The 23,442-nt window shown below is 39.4% G+C and overlaps 1 protein-coding gene across 1 annotated transcript in view; it reads left to right on the forward strand.

Moving 5' to 3' along the window:
• Window positions 1-1,558: 1,558 nt before the first annotated feature.
• LOC124162150 (protein O-mannosyl-transferase TMTC1-like) overlaps window positions 1,559-23,442 on the forward strand; it is a 956,057-nt gene continuing 934,173 nt past the window's right edge. The window contains exon 1 of the mRNA XM_046538572.1: window positions 1,559-3,822. Within this exon, the coding sequence (XP_046394528.1) occupies window positions 3,503-3,822 (320 nt within the window). The 5' untranslated portion in view covers window positions 1,559-3,502. The remainder of the gene's footprint in view (window positions 3,823-23,442) is intronic.

Here is a 23,442-nt window from a genome sequence, read left to right on the forward strand (position 1 = left end):
CATTTACCCAACACTGTTTATTTTTATCGGATGCAAATAATGCATGAGTAGGTTTTTGTTTGTAGGAATACGATCAGTATTTGTTCACCCGTAATGACTCGAGTTTTTCATAACGTGAGTGTAAGTTCTATAATTTCTGTGAAACCACTGAATGTGGGGGACATAGACATTTATGATATCACTATGCACCAATTACGACCGATTTTAGAAGAAAAAAATAAACCAAGAAAGGGAAAGACTTAGTTTGACCTCTCAACGAAAGGGGCAAGATAAAAGATACTCTAAAATTGCCTTAAAATGGTAGGAAATAGGCAAACAAGTAATGTAATTAATGCTTCCCATGGTTTTATAACTATCAAAAATATATTTATGATAACAATTTACATATTCAAACTTTCGATGAACATGAAGATATGGTTTAATAAATTACTGGTAGCTGGAATATATTAAGCATTATTTAAATATTTGCTTAGTAAAATGTTAGTTACGACTGGAATGAATATCATACGGATCTAAACATAATAATTTATCGCACATTATATTTTTGATTTATCGTGTTATGAAACACGTAGAAAACTTTAGGATTATATATATCCCAAAAAATGCATAGGAATAATGAATGCGCCTATTAGATAGACAGAATATATACATACATAGAAATAGAGCAATATGCATTGATGATGTTTGGTGGTCATGTGTTGAAAGCTTAATCTTGGCGGTTATTTTGTAGACAACTTTTAGAATACTCTTTCTGACGTAAATTCCGATTTTCGTTTCTTCCTCATATGTGCGTTGTGTCGCAGAAACGTTTCGGTATTTTTTAGCACAAGCCAAACTACTCAGACTATCTATTTCAGAATACAATCAGGGAGAGAATTGCGTGACAGGGAACTTATGCTTCGCCTTTGGTTCTGGTACCAGGAGTCAAGGAAGTTGCGACGAATTTAGGAATGGAGAGGAATGCCTTGGTGAGACTTAATTCAAACTGGCCCTTTCGAGGCACAGAAGGTATCGGCAATGCCCGAAGTTAGAGCTCAGCGGAAAACGTAGTTGCTCGCGCTGGCCGTGGGGACCGACTTTTGAAAGTGATTGTACATATAGAGAGATACGGGAGGACAAAAAGCTTGGGGACCGCTGCCGTAGAAGGTCACCGCGACAGAGGGGTAAAGAATTTAGCGGAGGTGGAACAAGCGAGAACTTTTCGAAGCCCGCAGCCCCACGATAGACTTGATCTTGGTCATTCTTCCTCGGACCGAGCGCTTGTTTTTCTTAAATTCTACCACAGCCCACGGAAAAACCACACGCCATCCCTCCCTTCCCTTACCTCCCCTTCGCCCCCCTCCTCCTCCCCATTTCCACCCCCGGATCGACGTGCCGTGTGTGTTTCGAGTGCCTGCCTCAACGCGCCGTCGCGAGCCAAACCCCCTCCAACTCACCCCCTCCACACCCCTCCCCGTCCTCCTCCCCCCCTCTCTCGTACCCCTCCGGAATTCGTGTGTATACTCTTATATATATATCCTCATAGCGCTCCCATACCATGTTCAGTCTGCCGAAGGATCGTCCAGCAGACGGGGTCCTTCCGTTGATGTACTGTGTGCGCGCGCGGTTACAGTACCAACCCCCTCAAACCAACCCTTTATATTTTTCCAAAAAACCCTATGACTTTCCTTTATTCTTTGCCTGACCTTTCCTGATATGGCAGTGGTCAGTGCGTAAATATCGCTGTAGTATTCACTTGATTTTTCGTTTCGTTTCCTTCCGTTTCCAATGCACTGAATTTTTGTATCACCAAATCTCACTCTTTTTAGTTTTCCACTCATCCATTCCGATTGCTTTCTTTCGGTTGGAACTTTCCTCGTGTAAATGTTTTTCTTAATTTTTTTCGTCCTTCTACTCGACGCGATCTCGATTCGAACCGGTTAACTCTCCGATTGGCTTCGCAAACAGTGTGAGACGGACTCGCAGTGAGCCGTGTCTTCGGGATCGTGCCTGGTTACATCGGAGCGTGTGTCGTCCTCGCCTTTTTCCGTTCGATCAGTTTTATCTCCAGGATACGCCAACCCAGCATTGCGCCTCTTTCTTATCGGGCGAGAAGACTTAGGTGGAAAAAGTTTCGTTTCCGGAGGCCGGGAGGAGGAAAAACGCAAAGAAAAATCTTTCCCGAAAATATGGAAGCCCTTTTCGTAACAGATCAAATGGTCCGAGATGAATGAAGAGCGATTGTGCGTACTGTGACGTGGTGTGATCAACCCCAATTATCGTGGGATGCCACTCGTGATTTGCCGCTGAATCATCACCATCCATTCCGCCAAGGCCAAGAATATTTTGCAACAGGAATAAATCCGCCTATTAGACGGTTGAAAGTTAAAAATTAGTCTTCTTCGATATCCGTCGAAGCTTTAGAAGTGTTGTTTCCGTCAGTGAAGTGAAAGTGCTCAGCTTATCAACCTTTTTTTTGTTCATTTGCTAGGGAGTCGTTGTAGGTATTTTGTGACTTTTCTCCACAGAAAACCTCGTGTGTTGAAGAATTTCAAACTGTACAATTCTTGAGTCCCGGAGTTGAGATATTTCGCAAGGCGCACGGAGATTGCAGGCATAGATAGGTGTCGGGCATGATGAAGATAACCGCTTCCCACGGGCGTGGCACATTCGGGTCCCCGGAAAGGGTTCGCACATACGCCCGAATCAAAGTTTAACTCTATTAACAGCCAGATTCCCGGAAGAAGAGGAGAGCCAATCATGAAAGTGGTGTTCAACTCTCCTGATTTTCACACCACTTCTCAGAACCCATTTCATTTTCAATATATATATTATTCCTCGAAGTGCATGAATTTGTTGAAATTGACATAGATGCCTTCTAAGGAAATCAGATTAATGTTTGACGAGCGAATATGTCTCCCAGTCTTTGCCATTTAAAGCCCGTAACATGTCCTCATATATCGTCGTTCTTCTTGGTGTAACGTACTTATAACCCATTCCTCTAATATATACATATATATAGGATATTTCATGGGCAGTTGGCAGTAAGTTTTGGCAAACACATCATCTCTGAGTTCTGGAAGGAATAACACTCGCAGTATCGGATCGGGTATCCTCGTAGAGGGGTATAACTTCTGAGCCCGTCTATCGCCGCCTGTTATCTGCAGGGACCGGGCCACATGCCAACAACCGGACAACAAAGAACAGCCAGCTTATAGCTTCCCGGTGAACATTCTCGTCGGGATTCGATCGGGTATATCCTTGGAAGGAAGATACCTCGGGAGGATAAGATCTCTCTAACCGCCAGCACTCTCGGCTGTAAGCCAAGGATAGCAGAGGTTACGCTTCCATTACTCCGGTGTTCATCCCTGGTCGTACACTGCCTGCCAGGAGGAGGCCTCGTGTCGGCCGTGGGGTACCGCCGCCGCCGCTGTCACCGTTTCCCGCCGTGGGATATGCCCTCGCATCGAACGGGGCACCGTGCTCTGTCCATCGCCGGCTGAACTCGCAACTGCCGCTCAGGATGCGTCGTGTGCCGAAGGGTAGCGGACAGTGTTCCGCGGCGGAGAATGGCGAAGGCGGCTGGGGTAACTCCTCCAAGGGCTCGGACGAGGATGAGTGTCGCAAGTTGTACGGGGCAGTGGCCATCGTTGCACTCGGCTGCTACATCAACGGCCTCGGCGGAGACTTCGTGCACGACGACATCCCGGCCATAGTGCAGAACAAGGATGTCCTCGGGCAATCGCACGTCACCGACCTGCTAAGGAATGATTTCTGGGGAACGGACATGGCGGATGCCGCCAGCCATAAGTCGTACCGGCCCCTCACCGTTCTTACTTTTCGGTAAGTGTGAATGGACTATCTTTTTTCTCTCCTCTTTCTTGGGTTTTATGTGGCTCTACGTTTTTCTACCTTCATGTTTTTCGCTAGGTGAGATCGTAACAAATAGCCAGTCAGAAATAGCCAGTCCAGGCCTGAAAGTTCGTTTCAATCGCACAATACGCTATGAAATCTTGATGAAATTTTGGTCCGTGGATAAGCTTTATGATGATTTTATTTTTGAGGAAAAGAATACGGCATGAAAAATGAGAGAGACATTTCATGACTTATCCAACGAAAAATGAGTGAAGTATGCGCTAACTTAGACCGCTATTCGACAAATGGAAACTCGCAGGCAATATATAACACGACATTTCATCGTAGTATGTTTCATCGTTGCATACGACGGCACGGCACTATGAGGAAACAGAATGGTGCTCCAAAAATGCGGATGCATAGTTTTCGGAGGAAATCGCGACATAATCCGAATTGAATCAACTCGTGCACAAAACGAAAGCATATTTTGTATGCAGGTTTAGCCTTCAGCCGCTAAAGTTCAATGATGAAGTTAAGCTTGCCGTTCATTAACCGGTATACATAACTTCTCAATTCTGTGGTTTGCATTGACGCTCTAATTTTTCTTGCATATGGATGTTTATATGCGAATAGTTACAAGTTTGTAGAGAATTTGCTTTATCACTCACCGTTGTAATATTTCGGCAAGAAAGAATCGTCCGCTTTTCATCTGTCACTCTTGAGTTTTAAAACACTCTGTATTCTTCCACTCGTCGAAAATGTTAGCTATACATATTTTTATCAGATATTTGCAGCTTTGAACAAATAAAATTAACTTTAGCATTCAATGATTCGTATTTTACGCAGCAGTTTGAACTAACACAATGATTCGTATTTTACGCAGCAGTTTGAACTAACAATGGCCTAAGTTCACCAAGTAAGTTACACATTCGGTTTATAACCAGCATTAGTTCAGCGTTAGGATATTGACAAGAGACAGATTTCATGGCTATGCAGAGTTTTCTATCATGAAATTAGTTTAGATATCCTTCATATTTCTCATATTGTTATGCTTTCACGCATTGGCTTGCATGTGAAATACCTTGTAATTTTGCAATAATGATTCCTATTTTATGGTTAAAGCTTATATTTTCTGCCACCATTCCTGTATGATTTAAAATATTTTGGGATTTATTCCGTAGAACTAAAATTAAGGTAGTAACTAGCAATATTAAAAAAAAAACTTGATAGAAGTAATGACACAGATTAAAAAAATTCACTTTCATCAGTTCAGGAATCAAAATAACAACAATACTGGGAATATTTCCTAATAAGTATACGCTACCTTCACTTGCGTAAGCAGTTTCTTCTATCGCATTAGGTATGCGTGAATTATTCTCGAAACCTTTTCTTACCGTTAGGTTCATCTTGGATCAGTTTATGCCACGCGAACATTTTCCCGCATATTTTAACTTTGCGTTTCCTCCGACCTGTCACGTCAATCACGGAGGACAAGCAAGACCAAAGATATGGGATGTGTTGGAACTTGCGAGGGCCACGGAAGGTTTCCTCGGTATACAAGTATTGGGGAACTTTTTTCGCCGTGGGTCCCGGGCCACCGAGGGGAGGACGACATTGACGGAGGGAACGTGTCGCACCCAGATCAACCCTTTCCTCGACCTTCCACCTGAAGGACACCACTCCCTCCAGAATACTCTCCGACCTTTCCTTCGCCTTTGAGCGGACGGAGTTTCTAAATTTGCCTCTTCACTCGCGCTACATGAAAAATTTTGGATGCCAAGAGTTATTTTCTGGAGCGCTCAAAATTATATGTGACATAAAATTTGTACACCTGCGATGGTGCTAAGCTTTACATTTTTAGAGGTAGACGTGAAAAAATCTTAAAGTAATGTGCCTAAAAGGTATCCTGATATTGCTCACTAAAAATTGCATCATCGCTCTACGAGCAAACCTTAAACTATTATAAGTATTTAGAGTGGCAAATTGGCTGTAAGTTGAATTGAGTGTGACTATCGTAGAGTATTGTATGGATTAAAATACAAATGCGAAGTTTCATTTTCTGGAGCGCTCAAAGTTATACCCGACATAAAATGTATACACATGCAACGAGAGTAAGATTTTCAGTACTTGAGTTAGGTCTGAAAAATATCCTAAAGTAATGCGCCTAAAAATATCCTGAGATGCTTAGAGTAAAATGGATCATCACTCTTCAATCAAGCCTTAAACGATTATAATTAGATTGACTGTGAGTGGAATTTTAGCTCAAACCTCGTCTGTGAATTGAGGTATTGTATGTATGAAAATGTAGAGGCCAAGTGTTTTTTTCTATAGCACTCAAAATCATATGCGTCAGCAGAATTTTTCACTTGCAAAGGCGCTACTCCATACCGTTTCAGGAGAACATTCGAAAAAATCCAAAAATAATGTGCTGATAAATTATCCTGATTTTGTCTCACGTAAAAGATTTCAAAAAGTTCTTCAATCAAAACTTAAACGGAGATAATTAGATGGACTGTGAGTTGAATTTTGGTTAACCCAATGTCTGTGAATTAGGGTATTTTATGGATTAACATTTTGATGCCAAGTGATATTTTCTGTAGTTCTGTGTATTATATCCAACAAAAACTTTTACACATGCGATGAAGCTAAGCTTTTCAGTTGTAAAGGTACATGTGATAAAATCCTAAAGTAATGTGTTAAAAATATTCTGATTTTCTAGCGTAAAGGTGGATTATTACTCATCAATCAAACCTTAAATGGTGATAAATAGAGCGGCAAATTGACTGTGAGATGAATTAAGCATGACTCGTGTCTGTAATTTTGGGTATTTATGGATCTTAAGAATGTATACCATGGCTTTATTGAAATTATGCGAATAATTATTGTATATTAAGTCCCTCTCATTGTTTTCTTGTCATTTATTTCGAAGAGTTTGGTTCCTCTTTCTGTTTTTGCGCAGTGTGATCTTAGTGCTGTCTGTCTTTACTGCTGAAACACCGTAAATTTTTATTACATTATTTGATTCCGATCTCCTTAAAGGTATTCATTTATTCTTCTAGCACAGTTAAAGTAAACATGAATAAAGATATTTCCTATTGATTAAAATATATGTATGTCCAATTATACTAATACATTATTTCACTTAAGCTGTCAGACACTAGAATATTTATACCACGTAACTCGATATTATGCTGACTTATTGTAATTAAGTGTATTGCTTTCTTCGGGCCATATTTAGTGATATTAAGCAATGGTAAAATATGCTACGAACTCAAGATAAAACGTTGATCTATACCTATTTCCTTGAGATGATTCCATTTTTGAAGAAACGCAAACGGTATCAATCAAGAGAGTGACATTTCATGACTTATTCATCGAAAAACAAACCTCCGAAGAGAATAATGGAAAAAGGCTTGATTTGTGGCTTCATTCTACTTTTGGTTAAAATGTACCTTTAGCTATTCAATGGAAATGAATTTATAAGTGATTGCCTCGAGAATATATTTTCCTTCTTATTTATATTGATGCACCGTTTGAAATTGTCTATTGATTTTCGCTTACGGTCGTGCTATTTCTTTTTCTGTTATCAAACGTATGTATCTATGTCTAGTAGTAATAACGTCTTGCATTAGAAGCCAATGATAATACTCAAATTCTTGTATACTGTTATTTCGCTATTTTTCATAAAATCCTATTTTTTACATTTAGATTGTACGTTTAAAATTTCTACATCACAACTGCATGCGTGATTACATTCTAGTAGAAGCATAGTGAGCATAGGCGATTGATCACCAACGGCTGATTATTAAGCAGTATTTTTTATACGAAATTGAAGACTGCCGTCACGTATGGCCAATGAAGGTTTTTATCACGTGGGTATCTTGGATACGTTTCCTCCAAAACAAAAATGTATCTCTGAAAAAATCACAAGTCACCACTAATGCGGGCTTGGAATATTTATCCAGAGAGTGAGAAAGGCTTGAGATCACCCCTAACTAAGCCATAGGTATAAGCTGATTAGTTTATGTCACGAATTCAGTAAAGGGTGGGACCCTCTCCCCCCCATCAAATTAGAGCTTAGAGGATATTTCTTTTGGGTATGTTAAAAGGTTTCACAGGGATTTCAACCCGAGACCCTTTGATCTAAGCTCTCCATCGTATCATATCTCTCAGCGGGATGTACGTATTTTTTTATTCCATTGGAGAAGGTGCTATTAAGGGTGCCGTGTCTCTTAAAGTATCGGGAAAATTTCCGCACCGTAAGCGGGTCGATTCACCTCGCGCATATTCCTCATGAATCCGAAGTGAGAGGGAATGTGCTAGGAATTTCGCGACTGCACCGCCGCTAGAACCACTGCTATGGCGAGCCTCAGCCTCTTGTGGTCACCTTTTGGAACGCTTCAATGGAATTTAAAATTACATTGATTGCGTGGTGAAAGGTTTTACTTCCTTTCTACCTGATTTTCAGTTAATAATTTCTAATCGAAATTTCTATCAAGGGGAATGCATAGAGGAGGTCCCAGTCCGTACAGCAGGATATTGATTGCTGCTGCTTTTACGCTAGAACTTCAATCGGTTTTCATAATTTCCCCCAATACGGTGGAAAGCAGAGAGTGATTCATTTATTCCTTATGTGTGTGATAGAGTCTTGTAAATAGGGAGAAAAAGCGTTAAAAATTATGAATTCCATATTCTATGTTATATAGAATATAATCACAAGCTACCAGCCTCAATTATGGTTGATTTCCTTGTGAAACTCTGACTGATCCACTATCAGTGTCACGCGTTACTTTTGTGAGCCCATATAATAGCGTAGTGGGTGACCACACATTGGAAGAGCTATAAATCCTTTATTGAATTACTTTTGTCTTCAGTCCACTGACTGCTTTTCATCTTTATTGCCATATTTGATTTTATTACGCATATGTTTCGCAGAATGAAGTTATGTGATTGTGATATTCTGTTATTTTCAATGGTTTCAAGTGGCTGATAATGGTAATATTTCATGGTCACTTTTGCAACGCAGCGGAATTAAAGTAATTTCATTCAGCCCTGAAAGGCCATTATTTTGAAAATTGTTTCCTATTCCTAAATTAGTTCATTTCCGTTACACTGTATTTTATATGCCAATTTCAAAAAGAGCCATATCATCAGAAAAAGAGAAAAAATTTCTTTACGCTTGGAATTTTAATTTTTTAATATCTCTTCAGAAATTCTCACTAAAGAGTTGAAAAAGAATTCCAGAAGCGCACAGCTCATTGTTTCGAATTCAATTGAATTCACATCTACATAGTTCAAAAGATTATAACACCCACATTAATGTCATTGGATGACATGGGTTTCAATCTCTTAACATCTCATTTTCCTCAAGCGAATTTAATGCATTCTTACATCTGATGTTCATAGCTCAGTAAACACAAATCATCTCGCTCACTGACTGAATATGGCAACGATGGCAAAACTCACTTGCCTAAGCGCACTTTGAGCAATGTGCACCTAAAACTTCGCCTTACGGAAGCGCCATGCACGTACCTGTAGTCATATTCGTTGCCGAGGTTGCGCCTGCTATGGGTAAGTGGAGTTTTGCGCGACTAAAGTAGACTTCCACTGAACTGGAGACGTCCCTCACATCCACCTAATATGGGAGGAGACGGATTTATCATTACCTGCTGAATCTCTGCGCAAAACTCAATGCCTCTGCTCGATAATTTCAAAGGATATAATATGCCTGAGAGGCAATATTGACTTCATCAGTAGCTTCGCGGAGGAGACTTAAGACGCCGCACGCGTCTACAGATTAGATGCCGACTTCCTTCCTCCCACGTTCTCTTGTACCAATGTAAGAGATAATAAGCCAAGCAGAATGCATCCTTGCTCATTTCAAAAGGTTCTTCGCTGTAATCCTTTGTTTGCGCACTAATTGAATGCTGTTTGAATGAGAATGAAATGAAAAAAAATGTGATGAAGTATTAAGAGTTTATTTTTAATTTTGACGGTCTGATGTGCATTAATTGTTTATAAATTAATAGTAGCGAGAGCAAATTTCTGGAAATTATTTATCGTATTAGTTGAAAAATAAACACTTGGCTTTTTTCAGATGGTTACTTATTTTGACCGACCATAGTTTCGTTGCAGCGTAACATTATCTAGGTCCCCTTGTTAATGTTACGGGGTTATACTGTAAAGAAACCATGTTCGATCATAATAGATCACCAAATGGCAAAAGCCAGGTGTTTATATCTTCAACTCCTAGTGTTCATAATATTATCGAATATACACAGAAATGTTATGAGTATTATGCGAGTTTGACACTTAACTGAAAAAAAACGGGAAAATATAAGCAATAAGCGTTAAAAGGTTCACTCAATTTATTGTCAAAAGCTATCGGAGCCAATCTTTCATAAAACATTTCTTAGGTGCTACTTTAAACAAATGAGAAGAGATATTGGATAAGAGAAATAATGGTTCTTTAAGTTTGAAGACGAAATGAAATGCATGTAAAAATGAAAAGTAATTCACGTAGATGAAGATTCTTTTGCTCTACCAATCGATAAAAAAGTTCATTTTTCATGTGTGAAGAGTAAAAAATTCAAATCATCTTGATAGTGTTATAATGGCATGCTATAGCCTGTAAAATTAAATATAGCATAGTTAGCAAAAACATAAAAATAGTGGTAACCTTTTATTAGTCGCACGTGCTCAAACACCTCCTCCACCGGTTTAATCGATGAGCGAATTTAATCAGGTTAATCGAATCCGGAGTCTCAGTTGGAGACCGCAGGTGTTTTTAAAGGGGCTCTTCCTCGCGGCGACTTGAACATTTGCATCCTGTATTGTCACTCGAAGGATTCACGTCAGTGGCCGTGACCCATTAATGAGACGAAGACGACGGCTTCTCGAAAGGAGTTGTCGACTCGCTGGATCGCAGTGAGAGAGAGATTCATTGCAGTCAGAGGAGTAATGCGCCCCTCAGAACCATCCCCGGGCCCGTCTTCGATCATTCCAAGTGTCGCATTACGTTCGCTCAACCCTCTCCCGTATGCAACCTACCCTCTTCAAAAAAAAGTTTCCTCCCAGTCCACAGCACCCTACAGCTTCGGATCCGCATCAACACGCCTGAAAGTTACTGCTTTGTGGATCGCGTCGCAGTATCGCCATCTTCGTCAACTCACCCATCGCCGACCGCCATCTTGCTCCGCCCACCTCCTCCCTCAAACCCTCTCACGCTCATAGCACCGTTGCCTTCTAGACTCAAGCGTCGTAAATCTCCTTGAAAAGTGATTCCTTCAGACATTTGAAGCTGAACCGTCGAGGGAATATGAGATCGCAATATTTCTCCCCCTCCCAATCCTTCCCTTTCATCATTTCGCCGCGTCTCATCGTTATCGTTTCGTCTTTCGTTTATATCCCGGGTCGTCTTCACGATCCTTTTTTCCGAGCGGATAGCCGCCTCCTCCTTCTCCATCTCGAGTTTTATTTGTAATTGGAATTTTAACGCGCCGCTAGAACGGCGCCGATTTAATGTGTCTTCGCCGGCGGGAGGAGCATCACCCCATCGTACTTGGTGTGCCGCGGTTCGCCGGGTGCCCGTTGCAAGGCCCTATTGTGCTCATCACCCGACTCCGGGTCTCGGAGCTTTGCGAAAATACTTTTCGAGAGGAAGAGGTCGTTTTCCATCAAGACAATCCCGACTCTAAAATTCAGAAGAGACCCCTTTCTCTCTCCGTCGTTTGCGCTTGCTGTAAATTTCACAGAGATCACGTCGGGGTTTGAATCGGTTCAAACGATGTGGAATGAGTGACTACGGCAGACGTCTAAACTGCAAGTTGACTTAAAAAAAACTACAATGCGCTCCTTTTAATGGGAATCCAGCAAATGATCGTGAGGTGTTTTGAATAGACTTATACGTGTCGAGCACTACTCACGATTGTGCAATCCGGTGTGGTCAAATTTTTTCAAGCCCGACCGAAGTATTTTTTCTGTGTTTAAGTACCCATTCCTTCATGTAACTCATGGATTTTATAAACGTCCGTGCCTGCAATATTGATTTTTTGTTGATATGATCAATTTTTAGAACAACTTCGGCTATACTCAATAACTACAACCATGCCATGATTTTACCTGGGAAGGATTTATGTAGGTTTATGGCTTTCAAAAATATTCTTGTAATCAATTAAAATAGTCCTTTATGATTGTTAGATTGGGAGCGAGGAGCTAATATTATCCCTTAGCGTTAATTACTTGAATAATGAATATACTAAATGTGCGTTATGATAAAACTTTTATGCGAGGAAAGAGTAATGTTATGTCTATAAATGCAATTTTCGCTCATTTTATTCTGTTGTCAAAATGTTCTATTTTATTTTTGCAAGTTGTTCCTTGGTGATATTGTTTGGTACTATCCCGCCTAGCTGGAACTATTTCTTTTGGAAATGTTTTTTGAGGCTGCTAATAGATTTAATAGTTTTGAGAAACTGTATCTGTAAACAGTATTACTCTTTTCAATAGTTAGACTACCTATCATTCCCACGTGCACTACATGATTCCAGAGACGTCCGATTATGGTAAATGTTATTCGCTTTTACCATTCGAATGAAATTTTGAAATAGTTTTCTTGTTTAATATATGCATCGAACCAGCCATCTTTTAGATGGATTTTGTGAAATTTACGCAGGGGGAAATTGAGTTACCTTTACTTACCGAACTATCGCTGCCTGGATTACGCCAAAAACCACACGCACTTAGAATAAATATTTCATAATATAGGGAATGTACTGAAGCTCCAATTCTGTGGCTCCCATAGGAAGTTAGGGGATGTTCATTAGTAGTGCCGTAAAATATTCGAGCGCCAAAAATGACGGCCTTTAATCATTTATTTGTAATTATCTCATATAGCTGTTAATATTTGATGCAGGCAATTTTTTGTAACCGTTTCATTCGAATATTCGTTCATTTAAAGCGTTAGATTCTCGAAAATGTGGTGGTGGGACCATCTACTTGGAAGAAATGCATGCTGAATTCGGTCTCATTCCAAGGCGCATGAATTTTCCGCGGTAAACTTTTTCCGTATTTGTGTTCACTCGAAGGTAATTTCCTGAAGGTTTACCGCTGGCTAGTCTGCGGTTGTTTTCTAAGGAAGAAAAAACCCAAGCGGAGAACAGGATGCCGTTCAATCTTGCGCTTTCTTCTCCCGTTTCCCGCTGAAGGAAAAAAAATTGAATCCCTACGCCCGAGTTTACTTTGCGCGAACAATGCAAGGGCGGGTTAGATTTTTCAAAGGGGAAACCGTACATGCGAGTTGATTTAATGCCTTGTCTGGAAGGACCGTTGGGTCTGGTGCAATCTCGAGCGGCGCGTGGTCTATCGGATGGCACCGCTTCATTCTGCCGCGGCAGTCGTGGGCTGCAGCCTCTATTGCTGCCCCACTGGGCGCATTCAGCGTTCCTTCCTCGCTACTGCTGCATTCAACCGAGGTTTCCTCCCTACTCTCGCCACTCTAGACTCGCTCTGTACCTCAAACCTTCTCGTGTAATGTTTTCGTCCCCATTGCTTGCATATGGAATTCCGCCGAGCACGACTGTAGGAAAAAAAAATTCTCTCCCACACCTGGTGGCTCCTGGATGGGATTTCACGTGCTTCTGGTCGAGTGCTTGTGCTCTGAGGGACAATTCCCTTTCTTCCCGTTCCTGGATTTCCTATTTTCCCGAACGCAAATTTCGATTCAGGATACCTGTGCGTATTGGCCATCGTCCAATGAATTTAGCTCAAGCAGAAATATTCGAGTATATACAGGAAATTTGTATGTTGACTGGGGTAATTTATTTTCTGCCGAAGTAGGCCGGAAAGGTTTTCTCGACTCGTAAATAATTCAAATCACATGGTCAGGGAGAGCATTTCCGTGATTCGTAATTCACCTACATCTACGGAATACCGCGCCAGTCGCTCAATGGGTGTGTGGCGGGAAATGTTAGATCACCAGCCTCGTAAAAATATATAGCATAATTCGTACTGTGAAATATGACTGCTTTTTTAGACCTAGGATTAATTTTAGTCCAGTAGAACGGATTTCCTTACCCATCCGTTCAGCAAAAATTTATATTATTTTACCTTTTCGGTGGGACATGGCAATTTAGTGCGATATGAATGGTAGGTTTCCCGTGTCGCTGCGGATTATATCTGTTATTTTTGTTCGAGTAATCTAACCTTAGCACGTAGCCTGCAAGGTCTCTAGCGAATCCCGAATTATTTGTACGAAACCTTTTTGACGTTTTCCATTGGAAAGTTGTTAATTCGGCTGTCATTGTGTGAAAAAGATGTGAGATGCCTCATATCTATCATGGGTCCTCTTTTTTATCGCTCCAATTGAATGTGTATTATGCTATTAGGTATAAATGATAAATGAAATCTGCCGCAATTCATATTTGTTTATTTTAAACATTTTATCATATAATTTGAAAAAAATTCAAGCTACACATCAACATTCAACCACTTAAAATTGAAGGCAGTTGGATGTGTTTCTCATCTATGCAGTCGATATTTGCTTTCAAATAGTAAACGTATTCTATTAGGCGTTCAATGTCAGGTTTTTATTAAACTTGCCGATATTTTTCTTCAACTTAAATAGAAGGATTTTAGGAAATAACTCATTGGATGTGCTGAAATATTTCTATAATTTTCAAATTTAACTCAAATAAAGCTTAATTTCAGTATTTTATCAATTTTAGTTCGGCTTCTTCAATTTTCCCGTATATTCCGGAAGCAAGTTTTTTGGATGGTAAAATATCAGTTTTCATTGTGCTTTCGGTTAGAGTTTATTTAAAAAAGTGTGGGTTACATACTTGACTTTGAATGCAAACCATTCGTGATAGTTACCATTGCCTTGGGTTGGATTGAAAAAGTTGACGATAATGACTTCAGAGAAAAAGACCGACCGATAACTCCTTTTTTTGAATTTCAGTAATTCCGTACAGCCAGCAGCAAATTCTTAGTGAAGTCAACAGTATGTTGATATTTCATCTCACAGTGCTCAATTGGTATTGAACCAACGTACCTGGTGCTAATTATCTTACATTGCATGTCGTTTTGATGGCAGATAAACGTAGCACTTGAAGTAGACGGTAAATACCATCAGGCCCCGCAAATAATGATGATAACAGGCAGTGAAGTCATAAGTACATAATTCTCTGATCTGGGAGGAGTCATAACGGCAATTTTCTCCTTTACTTCGAGTATTCTTATACACGTATTCAAATAATTTTTGGCATACAGTATGATAATTGTTATTTTAAAACATATATTTTATCAATTTCTCCATATTTCCGGTGCAACCGCGTCGGTTTGTTGGTGATGACAACAGTTTCGCTGGCACTGCTGCCAGCGTCTTCAGGTCGAAGATGATGCCGGTCCACGATTTTCGGCCTCCTTATATAGGGGGTCAGTCCCGCCAGTTGTGGCTGCCGCTCTCCTATTGGTCCGCCTAATGAGCCTCCTCCAATGGGCATCCAGATGGTAGCCGTCGTCTCTGTTAAAATTGTCCGTCCAGGCTATCTCAATGGATTCGCGGATGAGTCTGGGAAAATATCTGCCTTCTTTCACTATTATCTTGGCGTCGTCAAACTTAATATCATGTCCCGGGGTCCAGGCGTGCTCCGATATGGCAGACAGCTGGAATTGCCTGTTTTTCGTTGCCCTTCGGTGCTCTTGCATCCGTATCTTGAGTGAACGGCAAGTCTCACCGATGTATGCTTTTCCACATGAGCAAGGGACCTTGTAAACACCTTCATGAAGGTCGTGCTGTAGTCTGTCTTTGGCTGTGGGCAGCAAGTCACCAATTTTTGTCGTACAGTTAAACCTGGTGGTGATGCCGTGCTTTTTCAGGGCCCTGGCAATCCTTTCGGTGGTCCCTGCGACGTAGGGAATGACGGCCCAAGCTCTTTCGTCTTCCGTTTTTTCACTTGAAAGTGGTTTTCTTTTAATGGTCCTTTTCAGGGCCGAATCCGGGTAGCCATTCTTTTTCAATGCTGCAATTAGATGTTTCTCTTCTTCTGCCAGCGACTCAGCATCCGAAACGCGGTGGGCCCGGCGAAAAAGTGTATTTATCAAGGATGCCTTTTGCACAGGATGGTGGTGCGAGGCATAGTCTAGATACCGGTCCGTATGCGTGGCTTTCCGATATACAGAGTGCCCGAGCTGACCGTCACTCCTTTTCTTTACCAATACGTCCAAAAAAGGTAGCTGGCCGTCTTTCTCTAACTCCATGGTGAATTGTATATCCTTGTGTTGGGAATTCAGGTGCAGTAGGAATTCCTGTAGATTTTCCTTGCCGTGGGGCCAGATGATAAAGGTATCATCCACATATCGAATCCAAAGGGATGGTTTGTGCTTCGCAGAGGCCAGTGCCTTTCTCTCAAATTGCTCCATATACAGGTTCGCTATCACTGGTGACAAAGGCGAACCCATTGCTGCGCCTTTTTTTGCACCGGAAATATGGAGAAATTGGAACCTGAACACCGCGGAAATCTACGTAGTCACATATATTTTATCATTCTGAATATGGCTTTTACTACGCTGGAATTTGCTTCCTCGATCATTAAGCAAATGATGGAGTCACAGCCCTGCTAATTACTGACCCTGAATATTTTGGATGGCGGACAGAACTTGGTTACATGTAAAAGATTAGTTCTTTATTGTATTTTTCATTTCGAAAAAATCTTAATTAGCCAATCCATCATTGTTTTTGTTCATCACTGGTCAACAATCCTAGGATTGGTTTGACGCAGCTCTCCACTCAGTTCTCCTATCAGCTAATCTTTTCACTCCTACATATTTCTTCTCTTTCACATCTCTCTTTACTTGTTCCATTTATTTTGCTCGAGGTCTTCCTTTTCCATTCTTGCCTTCCACCTGTCCTTCGACGATTGTCTTCATCAGGCCATCATGTCTCAAGATGTGGCCTATAAGGTTGTTCCGTCTTCTTATTAAGGTTTTCATGAGGCTTCTCTTCTCTCCTACTCTTCTTAGGACTTCCTCGTTACTAACTCGGTCGATCCATTTGATTTTCATCATTCTTCTGTAGCACCACATTTCAAAGGCCTCTATCATTGCTTTCTCCGCTGCGGTCATTTTGTTTTTGTTAGCGTACGCTATAACATAGCTTGGAGCCGTTCTCTTCACTCTTGTGGTCTTATTTTTTTAATTGCTACTTTGTACAATTCCACATTCATTTGGTTCATTATTCCTCCATTAACGTTACGTTTGTTGCTTAAAAGTATGGATTAGAGAACATGATGAAATATCCATTTGATAAAAACATGAACATTTTAATAAGCGACTAAAGTGGAATATTAGCCATTGCGGTTGAGCAGTATAGGTGTGGCGTCATGTTTTCATCTTGTGATCCAAATAGCTTTGGTATTTTTTTCTAGTTTCAGTGGTAGAAAACATTTTATGCTTTAGGAGAATCAGACGATATTGAAGTCATTTTTGCGACATGTTCGCAAAACTTCACGTGGCTTAAATCGACGCGTCAAAACATTCGGTATTCACTCTTAGTTGGCCGAAGTCTTGCTGCGATATTGTTCTCAGTTCGCACTCTTCGTTTGCTATCTATTTTACAGCTGTGACTATGCTTTCAAGTGCTTAATTGTATTTCTTAATTAAATAATTCTACATTTATTTGATTGTTTCAAGAAATTTCATTGATTTGGGCCGCATATTTTATGATATTTCCTAATTTAACACGGACTTAGTGATTTTTATCGTTTGTTCCCGGCATCGGAAAATATGCGCTTCCAAAATTAATTATCAATAGTTTTCAGTGGAAAATTCTCTATTTTTTAACTACACAAAAAGATATGAACACAATACAAAATAATGGTATAGAGATGGGTATGGTACTGCAAGAAATTAAACGAAATTCCGGTATACTTTCATGCGTGTTATTTATAACTTTGCCGTTTTCCTGACTCTGGCGGCAAGAGTCTCGGAGGAAACTAACTCCTCTTCCCTCCATAGCTTATTTAACCTCTTAAGCATAACTCGCTCATTCCCCGTCTTTGCCACTCCCCTGCTGCACATATAGGCGACCGCATTAGCATGGCAACGCGGAGGCGAGCCGGGAAACGGGAGGAAGCCATTATTCTGGCGCGGGCGTCGGCCGGCCAAGCGGAGATAGGGCGAAGGGGTGGAGGGAGACGTCTCGCCACGCCCCCACTCCAAGCTATCAGGACCTCCCCCCCTTCATTTGCACCCCACCCCCATAAAATTCTTGCCTCCATGTCAGAAGCCTTCTTACGAATATTCTCAGAGTAAACATAATCTGTGTCAATTGTTTTTTTTCTATGGGGTTAAGTCCTCGCTCGCCTAACCGTAGGTCGCGGGTTCGAATCCTGCCTGGGTAGGAGGTCCTTATCCAGGGCACGGATGCTTATGCAGTGCTTTGTTAATTCCTCTGTTTTAAATGGCGTCTATGTGCTTCTTACGGGGAAATTGGAAATAAATAAAATAAACAAAATTAGGATGAAAAAAATCCTAATCGTGATGGTGGTAATCATGCGTTATATTCATAAGAGAATATTTAAGATCTTGGTAGAAGTAATTTCTGGTAGTGACCACTTATTCCTTCCCCTTCGACAATTCTGAAGCAAGATAAATAGAGTAATAGCTATATTAGAAGGTGGAGTTGGTTAAAATGTTATTTTATTTCCGCTTAAGAATTTACCCACTTCATTCAAATCAAGCCTCATGAATAATGAGAAGAATCACAATTTTTATAGCATACATTTGTATCTATTAAATCTTTTTACAGGGTAAAGAGTTTTTTTTCTGACTACTTATTGTACAAAAAGAATTATTTGTTGACTATACGTCTCCATTTTTTATAATCTAAAATAATTGTTTTTCTAACGTCTCGGGAATGTAGTTTTTACACTTTTAAGGTTGAATGAAAATGCGATAAAATTTAATGGCATAAAGGATGTACCAAGTTATAATCATGTCTCACCACAATCCAGACTGTAAAAATAATTAAATCGGTCCCTTTGGGGCCAATCGTTAAAGAGCAGGCAAACACCGACGATGAGTTTCTCACCGCCCTTCCCCTCCTACTTTTCCAAAATGGCGCAAATGACCTCACCTGTCGCCTTTTCTGAATGCCATACGGTAAATAATTAAACAAAGAGCAATTCACTGGTAAATTTTTTCTCGCTTTCATTCAACCCTTGTAAATGGAAAAATGAATTTCAAAGCGTTGGCTTCACTTGCGTTCTTAATAAACGAGATGGAGGCTTGCTTACCACAAAAAGTCTATATATCTATGAACGCATTGCATTATGCGCAATAATATTCAATATATGAGTTTCTCAGTTTGTTTTCAGGCTTTCGATGGGACTGCTATACACAGTGAATGATGATGCTCAATGATCATGTGAATGAAATCATTCGCCTTGTACAACGGAAAAGTTCGCGAACCATCATGGGCATTACCATTCGGATAATCATTCACCGTGTATCCCGGCCTTTACAGTATAACGGCCTTGAGGATTATATTTGCTATGAAGGACTCCTCATTAGTATTGGAGGAGAGAACCTTAGATATAAGCAAAGGAGGCATTACTTGTTGGAGATAAAGGAGCCATTGATAACAAGATGGTTGAGACTCCGACAGTAGATGTTTAGGGGTAAGAGCCGCGAGGCGGAGAGCTCTTGTCGCAGGATATTTTTTTTCGATGTACACTTAACCCATAGTAATGTGAGCACATCAGATTCCAGATTTTGAACGATATTACCAATATTTTTGCTTCCCTGGGCCATTTCAGGTTTGAAACACCAAACCGCGTAAAATATTTTCAATGAAAATAACGGGAATACGACCATTTAGGCATTGAGGGTGCATAGACCTTCCGCGGTGAGCTAAGTGAGCCAGCAAGTATCGATCATGCGCTGCCTCTCTGGGTTAGGCAAACCACTTTGTAAGGTGCGTTTCAAATTCTGTTCATACGACTACGTCAGAAGTAATTTATTTCAAGAAGTTAGAGGACGTGATTCTCTCTTCGCACTCAAACAATTAAATTTACAGCTGAAATTACTTATACAGTATTATACATGTCAAAGATGAGATTAAAACACTTACGTTATATTAAAAATGCAGCTAAAAATTACCTTAGTATAACTTTGTAAAATGTTTTTCATGATAGATAAAGAAACGGAATGCTTGGGAATACAAAGATTGCTTTTTACTGACAAATTTCCTAACTTTCAACTACCAATTGAACCATTCACGAACCATTCCATAGAATAAGATGCTTTGGGAAAAATATTTTCATTCAAGCCTTAAACATAGAAAGAAAAATCTTTAGCCTTTGCCTCAAATCTATTTTTTTATAATTAATGAACAAAATGGAGACCTATATTTTACCAGCAAACAACAGGCAAAAATTTCAACAAAAATACAATAAGAAATATGCATTATTCGCAATAATATTGAAGTTAAAAGTTTTGATTTTGTACTCAGGCTTTGGTCATAGCACAAGCGATAACAGAGAGATTTATACAGTTACGATGCATAAAAATAGTACTTTTGTTTTTAATAGCTTTTAATACAGTCCGCCCGCCACCTTGATATTACAAAGGCATTATTCTCGTACTAGAGTACTCAGTCAATACTTTTTGAGTAAAAAATGAGATAATATTTTAATGCCTCAAGTATCGTTGTTTTTGTGTGTTTTTGTCTCAGGAAGAAACTAGGCAGGTAACTAGGTTAGGGTGGCAAAAATGTTTTAAATTTAACCGACCTGCTTTCGCCCCTAGGTGGCGTGGCGTAGAAAAAAAAATTAAAAGAAGAAATTAAAAAGGGGAAATGGAATGAAGAAGAGCTGTTGGCAAGCCTTGAAAATGCAAAAGTCAGTTTCCGAAATGTTGGTATATCATCTATTTTTAATTAATAAACCAAATGGAGATCCATATTTCGCAAAAAAGTCTATCTTTGTGCACAATGAACCAAGCGTAACAATATTGAATTTAAAAAATATTTTTTCCTCAGGTTTTGGTTACAGCACAGTGGGTAATATAGAAATGAGTCCTCAAATTTAATAGGATATTTCTAGTTAATGTAGTGAAGTATATAGAAATAGTTACGTTAAATCTATGTATTATATAATAGTGATTAATGTTTTGAATTGATTTTAAGACAGTACCCTATGCTTGATATAGTATGAAAATAATTCCCATACTACAATTCTCAGTCACTAGTTTTAGTACTAGAATATTTCAATGTCTCCTGTGTCGTATTCGCTTTTTTCCGTCTCAGAAAGATTCTAGGCAGATGACGTGAAAACCTTTTTAATTTCACGAACCTGCTCTCGCTCCTAGGTGGTATAGCGTAGATTAAAGAAAGAAGAAATTAAAATGGCAAGTGGAATGAATAAGAGCAGTAGGAATGAATTGAAAATACCGATAAAATAAAGATGTATGCCCAAATTTAAATACAAGCGTTTACAGAAATATTGTATATGTATTATAATAGTAGTGACTAATATTTTAAGACGATGCCACCTCTATTTTCATATTACATGGGCATTATTATCGTGCTAGAATACATAGTCAATAGTTTTTGAGGGCATATTTTCATGTCAGAAGTGTCGTTTTCGTTTTTTTCCGTCTCGGGAAGGCTCTAGGCAGGTGACGAAAAGGTTTTAAATTTCACCGACCTCCTATCGCCCCTAGGTGGCGTGGCGTGGATTAAAAAAAGAAGGAATTAAAAAGCAAAATGGAATGAAGAAGAGCAGTTGGAGAGGTGGGTGTGTTGGTGGGAAGGAAAGGTTTTTGCAAATGGATATGCATGCGAGTGTTAAATTCCCTGCGGTGAGCGGGAACTCATTTCGTGGAGTGGGTTTCCTGCCTCGGAACAATCAAGGACGAAGACGCTTTATAATAACTGCTGGGTAAACCAGCAGACTCGGATAGTGAAAAATCCGTCACAATAATGTGTTGCAAATGCTTTTCCCACATAATTTCTTTTCTCTTGTTAAAAAAAGAAACTAAAACGCTCTCTCCGGTCTGTGCATGTACTTCACGGCGTATTATGGCCAGTTACTTCTTGAAGATGGTCAGAGTGCAAAGTAGGTGACTACTAGCGAAAGCTCATGGAAAGTAATTCTATATCCCCTTTAAAACCAAGATATCATATCACTGATTTTTGATTCGGCATATTACTAATGTGTTCATGATCCACGAAAACTACGTAGAATACTGAGTGATAAAATTAATTTAATGAAATACTAATTAAAATAATGACTCATCTCTGAAAATGGTATACACCTTAGATTTTCTCTAATCACACCGTAATATGCCCAAGTGTTAGCCGTTTTTGTGCAAAAGGAACCAATGCAAAATAAATAGTATATTACGCTGCACGTGCTTTAAAATTTATTTTTTATTACTTTTTCGAATTTTACTGGTTAGAACTCTGCTAATGATGACCTACCATTTCCACTCTTTTAAGGTATGTTACTAATTTTTCTTTCACCTACGCATCATCATTATCAAATCATTAAATCATAATCGTTCAAGTAGTGTTAAAAGTGTTTCAAATGAATAAAATTCCAATTCATGACTATTCTTAAGAGCTCGTTATTTTTTAAATTTCCTGCGATTTATTTATCGTGTAAAAAATATATGAGTTTCTTATTTTTTAGAATGGATTATTATTACAATAGTATTAAACAGATAAATTGAATAATACCTAAACACGATATTACCTATACATAGTATTAAACTAAAAGTTTTGAGTGGGATTTATGAAATGATTTTTTTACGAGAGAAAAGAATTTTATGGCTGTAAAGGCTTTCGATTTGTATTTTATTCAATCCATGTCATGCTTGACTCCCTTTTTCGAAGCGTTTTGCACCGTCACAAGTCTGAAATCCCACCTTGGCTATTGACGTCACTTTCTCCCCTGCGTTTTTCGAATTCAATGGGTAGCAATCTGTATTGTCAAAACTTTACCCTTTTCGGTGCGCTTTGAGCATCGTAGGCCTTTAATCAACTTCAATGTCATACAATACTAATGCGTTGGTTCATTTTTTTCTGAGAAAACGTATATCTAAATGCCAAAGTTGCTTGTTTTCTCGAGAAATTCATGTGTAATCATTTGGGAAGACATAAAGTGCGTCTTTTTGAACAAAGAGAACGGTTATACATTTAAGCTATCTTTTTACGCAATTCCAAAACTTGATTTGTAATTACTTATGTTATTTTTAGCTGTTAAATTGAGTGCCCGCTGTCCATTCGAGAATAACTACTGGTAAAAGTTTACAAACGGATATGTACCTTCATTTAATGCCGCAAATAAGAATGAGGATTTTAAAGAATCTTTTCAAAATGTTAATTGTTATGGAACAAAATCGTTGCTTCACGGTATTTTTTAAGAAACTTTTTTATGTTGAATATATAAAAAATTTAGACGAGTCTCACAAATTTAGTTTCGTAATTTTATTATCTTAAAATTTCGTAAAAGTTATTTTTATGAATTTTTCCTTCATTGCTCATATTTACCTATTAAGAGAGTGTATAAGATATCTTTATTATTGTCTCCGAGTCAACTGCCGGAT

Source organism: Ischnura elegans, chromosome 7, assembly GCF_921293095.1.
Source record: "Ischnura elegans chromosome 7, ioIscEleg1.1, whole genome shotgun sequence".
NCBI lineage: Eukaryota > Metazoa > Arthropoda > Insecta > Odonata > Coenagrionidae > Ischnura > Ischnura elegans.